Raw genomic sequence first — 8415 nt, forward strand, 5'->3', positions numbered from 1 at the left:
TGACGGAGGGGCGGTACGACCCCTTCCATTTTTGCACATGCGAAAAAAGAGGTGTTTTTCAATAATTTGCAGCCTGAAACGGTGATGAGATAGAAATTTGGTGTCAAAGGGACTTTTATGTAAAATTAGACGCCCGATTTGATGGCGTACTCAATTCCGAAAAAAACGTATTTTTCATCGAAAAAAACACTAAAAAAGTGTTAAAAATTCTCCCATTTTCCGTTACTCGACTGTAAAAAATTTTGGAACATGTCATTTTATGGGAAATTTAATGTACTTTTCGAATCTACATTGTCCCAGAAGGGTCATTTTTTCATTTAGAACAAAATTTTTCATTTTAAAATTTCGTGTTTTTTCTAACTTTGCAGGGTTATTTTTTAGAGTGTAACAGTGTTCTACAAAGTTGTAGAGCAGACAATTACAAAAATTTTGATATACATACATAAGGGGTTTGCTTATAAACATCACAAGTTATCACGATTTTACGAAAAAAAGTTTCAAAAAAGTTGGTCGTCATCGATCATGGCCGTTCATGGTCACCCGCGACAGACACGGACGACGAAACAAAGAGAAACGCAAAAAGTAACTTTTTCAAATTTTTTTTTCGTAAAATCGCGATAACTTGTGATGTTTATAAGCAAACCCCTTATGTCTATATATCAAAATTTTTGTAATTGTCTGTTCTACAACTTTGTAGAACATTGTTACACTCTAAAAAATAACCCTGCAAAGTTAGAAAAAACACGAAATTTTAAAATGAAAAATTTTGTTCTAAATGAAAAAATGACCCTTCTGGGACAATGTAGATTCGAAAAGTACATTAAATTTCCCATAAAATGACATGTTCCAAAATTTTTTACAGTCGAGTAACGGAAAATGGGAGAATTTTTAAAACTTTTTTAGTGTTTTTTTCGATGAAAAATACGTTTTTTCGGAATTCTGAGTACGCCATCAAATCGGGCGTCTAATTTTACATAAAAGTCCCTTTGACACCAAATTTCTATCTCATCACCGTTTCAGGCTGCAAATTATTGAAAAACACCTCTTTTTTCGCATGTGCAAAAATGGAAGGGGTCGTACCGCCCCTCCGTCACGAGATATCAAAAAATGGACCTCGGATTCGTGATCAGGGACAAAAGTTACCCCTTAGGACAAAGTTTCACGCAAATCGAAGAGGGGTCGGGGCAACTTTTCCCGATTTCGTGTGAGTTGGTAGAGAATTACCCATGTAAAAAGTTACAATTCTCCATATTAAATTGAATCAAGTTCCATACTAACTTCAGATCAAAACTGGAGCAACTAAACCTTACCAAATGAGCTCAAATTTTCAGGCTAGCTTCTGGGGTCATAGAACTTTGAAATTCCGGTTGATGCAAACGAAATGGAACACTTTTGTCTTTTTCATATATCCATGAACCACGCTAGTGTACGTACACGCAATACATGCGCACGTAGATAACACTATCGAGAAATTAAATGTGGCAGTGTGTGCGTGCAACATGGAGTTAAACTTTTCAAAGTGCCTTGGTAATCTTTACAGCAACTTCACAGAAAGTTTAACTCCATGTTGCACACACTCTCACTGTGAATTTCTCGATAGAGGTATATTTTCAGGATGATATTGTTTCTAGACAAAAATTAAAACTACAGGCGCCAGTTTTTACTAAAGTATGAAACACGAACGAATGTCTGGGGCGTATAAAAAGTCCTTTCAAATTGTAGGGGAGCTGGGGGTAAGACGGTCACTCTAAGGGAGAAGTCTCATAAAATTTACACAACAGATTATTTTGATCTCAAATTCCGTACATATTGTTCTACAAGTAGTCCATTATAGAAATGACAAAAATTAGTTATTTTAAAACCAATTTTCAATACTTTTCAGCAATTTTTAAAAAAATAATTGAAATCGTATATATATTAAATACGCGGGGTAAGACGGCCACCCATGTGGGGTAAGACGGTCAGTGCTAAAAATTACCCTAATAACTTTGCTAAATCCACTCAAATACCTACAGGGTTGGTTGAACAGACTTCTCTGAACATCATAACTATTTTGGTTGAAAAAATTAAGTTTCAAATGTAAAGAAAAATGCTAATTGAAAAAATCATATTTGGCTCAGTGAATTTCATATCATTGCGACCACATTTCCAAAAAAAAAAAATAGTTTTTTATTTCGATTAGAATAATTGAACCAAACCTATGTAAACAATATTAGATCACCAATTTTTATGAAAAGTTTAATAGGATTTCATACTATTCAATGAATTTTGCTATATCACAGTGAAGAATGTTGTTTTGATTGAACATTGAAAATGCTTTTCCTTATCTTCAAATATGTCTTAATAGTCAAAAAATCGTAAAAAATATAACCTATATAAAAAAAATACAAATTACGGGTGGCTGTCTAACCCCCGGAGGAGATGGCCGTCTTGCCCCAAAATAAATTATTTTTAAAACTTTTTTTTGCAAATAGCTCATCTCATTTTTTAAACTTTTCCGAGGAAAACTTCAATTTAACATGAAAAAATATTTGAAGGCGGGAAAACATATTGTTATCTAAAAAAAATGCTTAAGTTGTAATTCAAGAAAATTACATCCAGTTTCAAGGTCAAAAATTATTTGTTTATTTTGAGCTATTTTTATACTATTTCAAACAATATGTTTACGCTGTCCACTTTGTAAGCGGATGATTCTGGGTTCGATTCCCATCTGCTCCAACCTTTCATCGGATGAGGAAGTAAAATGTCGGTCCCGGCCTTGGTTGTTAGGCCGTCCAGGTGTAGGAGTCGTCTCCATGCCATAAGTACAAACAACACACCAAACCAAGCCTACTCCGGTGGAATCGCTGGCGGCGGTTGGACTCGCAATCCAAAGGTCGTCAGTTCAAACACTGGGGTGGAAGGTTCCTTGGAGTATAAAGAGGTTTGGGTGCTCTCCCCATTCAAGCCTTCGGACTCCTAGGTTCGTGCAGAAACTTGCAATGAGACCACAAAAGACCCGGGGGTCGTTAATGTGGATGGTTTGATTTTTTTGATGTTTGGCAAAGGTGGCTCCATATCCATTATTTAGCATGAGGTATTGCTAAACATTTTAGTAATATTCATTAGCATATTTATTAAAATAGTGGGGTGGCCGTCTTACCCCGCCTGGCCTTCTTAACTCCAGCTTCCCTACCTGCCCCAAAAACTTAAGTATTTAAGTAATCGGATTCAAAAAGAACTTCAGGAAAAACTACCAGGAAAGCGTATCATGTTGATGCAGACACATTTTTCAAATCACTTAGACTGGTGATGGAACCAGTGCTGTTAAACGTTTAAATTAACGACGTTTAACTTAACGGAATCGTTAAACGTTAACTTTAACGTGAACGCGAACGGAGCCTACGTTGATCTTAACTTTAACGTGATCGGAGCACGTTAATTAACGCGTTAATCCCCAACATTGAGGGCCTGTATCTTCCAAACGGTAACATCTAGCGGGTTACTTCCAGTTGCATTTTGCGGGCATTAACTGTGACTATGAGTTCCCGGTGAGGTAATTTCTCAACATCCGTCAAACATGTTTTTTAAAGCTTTTGTCATTAAATTGACATTAATTTGAGCCAATGTTATGAAACGTTGTTTGTAGTACATAGGTATACTGACTACATTGGGTCAGTTCAGGGTATCTGTGGCCACTCCGGAACCGATTCCATGGTACCACGCAAATGGTTCCGATGAATATGGAGCCAGTTACACTCGATAAGGGCGTAAGTGTTTTAAATTCTAAGTCCAATCCTTGTGAAGCTACAGTGGTTTTAAAAATAAAAATGTTGAAAAAATAGGTTTTTTGACGTTTTTTTGCAATTTCTATAGGACAGACTTAATTTTTCAGCTCGTTAAATTTCCCAAAAGTTTGTCTTTGACCACATTTCAATTGGATGTATGGGCTTACAGATATAAGCTTATCACATTGCTCATGACTGAAAACATAATATTTTTTCAGTGTAGTGTAGTAACCTGGATAGTAAATTAGCTTATATCTGCAAGCCCATGCATCCAATTGAAATGTGGTCTAAGACAAACTTACAGGAAATTGGACGAGCTTTCCGGTAAAAATATTTTCAAGACTGAAAAATCAAGTCTGTCATATAGAAATTACAAAAAACCGTCAAAAAACCTATTTTTTCAACATTTTTATTTTTAAAACCACTGTAGCTTCACAAGGATTGGACTTAGGACAATGGTCAATATGGAGACTTTTATGTAAAATTGTCTGGTGAATCGACTCTCGTGTTCGGTTTTTGAAAATTTTGACGTTTTGAGCACTTTTGAAAAAAAAAACAGTTTCAGTAAATGATTTTTGTATTTTTTTAGGTGAGCTGCTCCATCCTGCATTTTTCGTGAGTCTTTTTGTAATATTTTAGGCTTTTTTCATAAAAATTTGGAACAAAAAAAAAATCGTGGACTCACCTTCAAATTTGACTTTTAAACTTAAAAATCAAAAAATTTCATACAAGTGGAGTGCTTTTTTCTTTCAGTGTATTTTTTTTCAGAAAGCCCGTCAAATTTCCTACAAGAGACCTATCTAAGCCCGATCTCACGCACACTAGCTTACCATTTGTTTTTGCTGGCGGGTACAAATTTTAACCTAAAAATCCTTCGTGTACGTACACGCAATACATGCGCACGTAGATAACTCTAGTTTGTTTTTGACCACTTTTTGATACGATGCAATGGCTTCGAGATACAGCAATATTTAAATTACAAAATACAACAATATTTAAAACACTTACGCCCTTCTCAAATGTCATTATCGAGTGTAACTGGCTCCATATACACAAAAATGGCTTTTAAAGGCCTAGGATACCATGTCTACAAAGTTTCATTGAAATCGGAGAGGGTCGGGTACAACGGGTACAACCGATTCCCTATTTGTCATGAAATTGCTCTATATTCAAATGTAATAAGTCCTGCCCGGCACACCATTTCAGAACAGATTGTATATTGTAACAGTACATACTTGATCTCAGACAGATAGGAACGGTCTGTCACTTGAGTTGCGGTACATATTTCAAACAAAATTCACAGTCTTTTTTAAGACTACCTGAGTTATTTTCCGAAAACATAATATTTGCAAAACTCACTGTTTGGTTTGTTTCAAACAATGAGTTATGCTACATCCATGATGGAAGCTATCCAGGTTGGAGTAAAATTTGCGAATGATGCTGTTCTTACCCTGAAGTTGCATCATGGATCTTAGTAATTCCATCAATATTATGAATTTAAATGCTCGCTCTTTGAAAGCGAAAGAAAATGAATTTTTCAACTTTTCACGAAATTGAAATTAAATATATCTTTATTGAACTTTCTTATAATAATTACATTTCATTTACATTCTAAGTGGTATGGCTAAATGCTCTTCATCTTTGTTGTATTTTTCGTTTTATTATTACTATTCACATTCATTCATTTATTTCAAATTGGTTTTACATTTTTGCATTTAATCGAATACATTTGGGTAAAAAAAGAAAAAATCACTTTAACAACTAATCCTAACTTAAAACTAAAATAAAAATTCTTTGAATTATTCAAAATTATTAGAACGAGTAAACTATGAACTGTATTTAAAGATAAATCCTCCAAGCGTTCTTACATGTTCCTGGCGAGTTTTGCAACCACGCAGTGTTGTTGTCATCTCGATGAAAATGTTCAGAAGTTCTTGTGGTGAAAACAGGTCACTACTGCCTTCATCCGTTGATGTTGGTTGGTTTTCCCTCGGTTGCTGACTGAAGCCAGGAGGTGTTGTATTCTTTGCAACTTTTTGCCGCTGATTCAACGGCAATGGCTGCAGATTTGGAACCACTCGAGCAGATCCCGCTCCTGGTGACGCCAAAGCAGGAAAATCCACGTCCGTGAAAGTTGGTGGTGTTTTGCGACGATTTGGTTGGTGCCTCGTCGTCGCTTGCAGCTCGTTTTGGGCAGCTACGATTCTTGGTAGAATGGTCGCCGCCGCAATTGAAGCATTTGGCTTCAATGTTCTCGTTGATTGTATTGCAAGCTTGAGTTTTGTGCTCACCTCCGCAGGAGTACAACGACTCTTGATGAAACAATTCCTTCCACCATGTCCAAACTGCAAGCAATTCGAACACTGTGTCACGTCACGGTGCACTGGACGATAACGTTCCCAAGACACGATGATGTTGAAAATTGCCCGAACTGCTTTCAGCTCAGACGGCGTTGTCGATCCTTTCTCGAAATGGACCAGGTACAGTTGATCACGATACTTGATGTCCTTGTTGTGTCTCGTCATCTTGAAGACTTCGATCACGTTCAACTTCAGAGATTTGAGCTCTTCTTTCAACACATTCACATCCATGTCGTACAGGCCTCGGAGGACCTGTTTCATTGGGCGTTTACCTGGATCGTCATGGCTGTAGTATTCGATCTTTGTGTTGTTCAGGAAATCCCGAACGTAGTTGTAATCCTTTCTGCCAGGTAGCAGAATTTTGAGTCCATCAGCACACAAGCGAATGGAAGCTCGTAAAGCACCAGATTTGATAAATCCGGTCAGCCACTTTCGCATCGAGTCCGATGACGATGTTTTCACAAAAATGGGTGGCAACTTTTCCCGTCGTTCAAATTCTTCCTTCTTGCTCACGTCCACAGGGAGGGTAGCGAACTGGTTTCCAGACAATTTTTGAGCGTCCTTGCTCAAACTGCCTGGCTTTGCAGGTAGCGCTTCGGCATTCTTTAGCTTCTTCAAATCTACCGATCCTGCTGGTGAGGACCGCCTCTTTTTCTTGCCCTGAGGCATTTTTTGCACTTTTTAGCACTTTTTTGGTGTGTGAGGGACGCACGTCTGACGCGCATCCTAACCTGACACCCACATTAAGATAGGGAAAAATCACATATGTAGCAGTTCATTGTACAAATGTGATATTTTCACTATCGAAGAACCTCCTGGCCTCGATGACAGCTTACCGGCCATCGATTAAGCCCTGAGACTGCGTCAAAGTGGGTTCTCGTAGCATGAAGTGGTGCCAAGTGCAAAAATGGAAGCTTCAGCAATATACTGAAAACTTCAATTTTAATTCCACATCGGATCAAATCATGCTCCTTGCCAAACAAGCATCAAACCAATGATACTCATTATGACAAAGCCCAGGGGGGAAAAAGAAAATCTGAATAAATATTAATAAAAAACGTTACTTAATCCACCTTTAGGTGGTTGGTGCCTTCCTCACATTCATAAAGTCAATTCATTCAGTAAAAATAGCAACATTCCCCCTTAACATGTTTAACAATTTAACTTTATTACTCATTTCTTTTAATAGGGTTTGCTGACCTTCAATATTTCTGGCTCATCGGCAAGATCTGATAAAAAACTATTCAACGATAGTTCGCATGGAAGATTCAGACAATATTTCTATCACAATATCTGAAATCCGGCCTCCAAAATGTGTATGAATAACACATAAGTGCTAATAACTTTTGATTTGGAGATATTTGGTTGTCAGATCTTCGATGTTTTAGGCTCATTTGAAAGGTCTTTCGATTATCTAACTATCGATGGGTCGCATGATGGACCCGGAAATCATTTTTATTGAAATATCTGAGATCCAGCCTCCAAAAAGTGTTAAAATAACACTTAAGTGCTGATAACTTTTGATAGGGTTGTCATATCTTTGATCTTTTAAACTCATTTGAAAGTTATTTCAATTATCTAACTAACAACGGGTTGCATAAGAGATCCGGACATCATTTTCATTGAAATATGTGAGATCCGGTCTCCAAAAAGTGTATAAATAACACTTAAGTGCTAATAACTTTTGATAGGGTTGTCAGATCCACGATGTTTTGGGCTCATTGAAAAGGTCTTTTTAATACCTTTCTGAAAATGTATAACATGATAGGTTTTCTGAGGAAGGCAAAAAGGAACAGTGTTCGAGATGCGTTCGTTTTGGTTGGTAATCAGATGCATTTCGAAAACTAAAGCATAGAATAGGGACATAAATTCCAAAGATCTACGTCGAACCTTACCATAGCTGAAGAACAGCTGGTGAAACTGCGAGGCAAACGAAGTAAAGAGACATCCCAGGGCCGTCACCAGGCCGCCGATGACCGCCGTCAGTCGGGTGGACTTTCGCTTGCAGACCGCGATGGTGATGGGGGAGATGAAAAGGGCCACCGCCGTGGAGAGTGCTCCGAGCCAACCTGAAAAATTGGAAATAAGAAAAAATGAAAAAGTTAGTTGTTTTAAGTTCCCCATAAGTTTGTTGAAGTAATTTTTAATTTTTATTATTCTTAATTTATTTTTATTAGGTCCCTTTTGGTATTGTGACCAGGTTAGGACCGAGAATCGGTCAACAACTTAGATATACAAAAAAAAACTTCTTACACTCCATACTTGGTCAAAGCGGAAAGTTTTAAAAG

General features: G+C 37.2%; 1 protein-coding gene across 6 annotated transcripts in view; it reads right to left on the reverse strand.

Moving 5' to 3' along the window:
* The window catches only part of LOC120426464 (monocarboxylate transporter 12-like), a 362289-nt gene that overhangs the window by 4006 nt on the left and 349868 nt on the right, over positions 1 to 8415 (reverse strand). For all 6 annotated transcript variants that reach the window (XM_052706458.1, XM_052706463.1, XM_052706461.1 and 3 more), the window contains one exon: positions 8023 to 8196. In XM_052706458.1, the coding sequence (XP_052562418.1) occupies positions 8023 to 8196 (174 nt within the window). The remainder of the gene's footprint in view (positions 1 to 8022; positions 8197 to 8415) is intronic.

The sequence above is a fragment of the Culex pipiens genome, chromosome 1 (assembly GCF_016801865.2).
Source record: "Culex pipiens pallens isolate TS chromosome 1, TS_CPP_V2, whole genome shotgun sequence".
NCBI classification, from domain to species: Eukaryota; Metazoa; Arthropoda; class Insecta; order Diptera; family Culicidae; genus Culex; species Culex pipiens.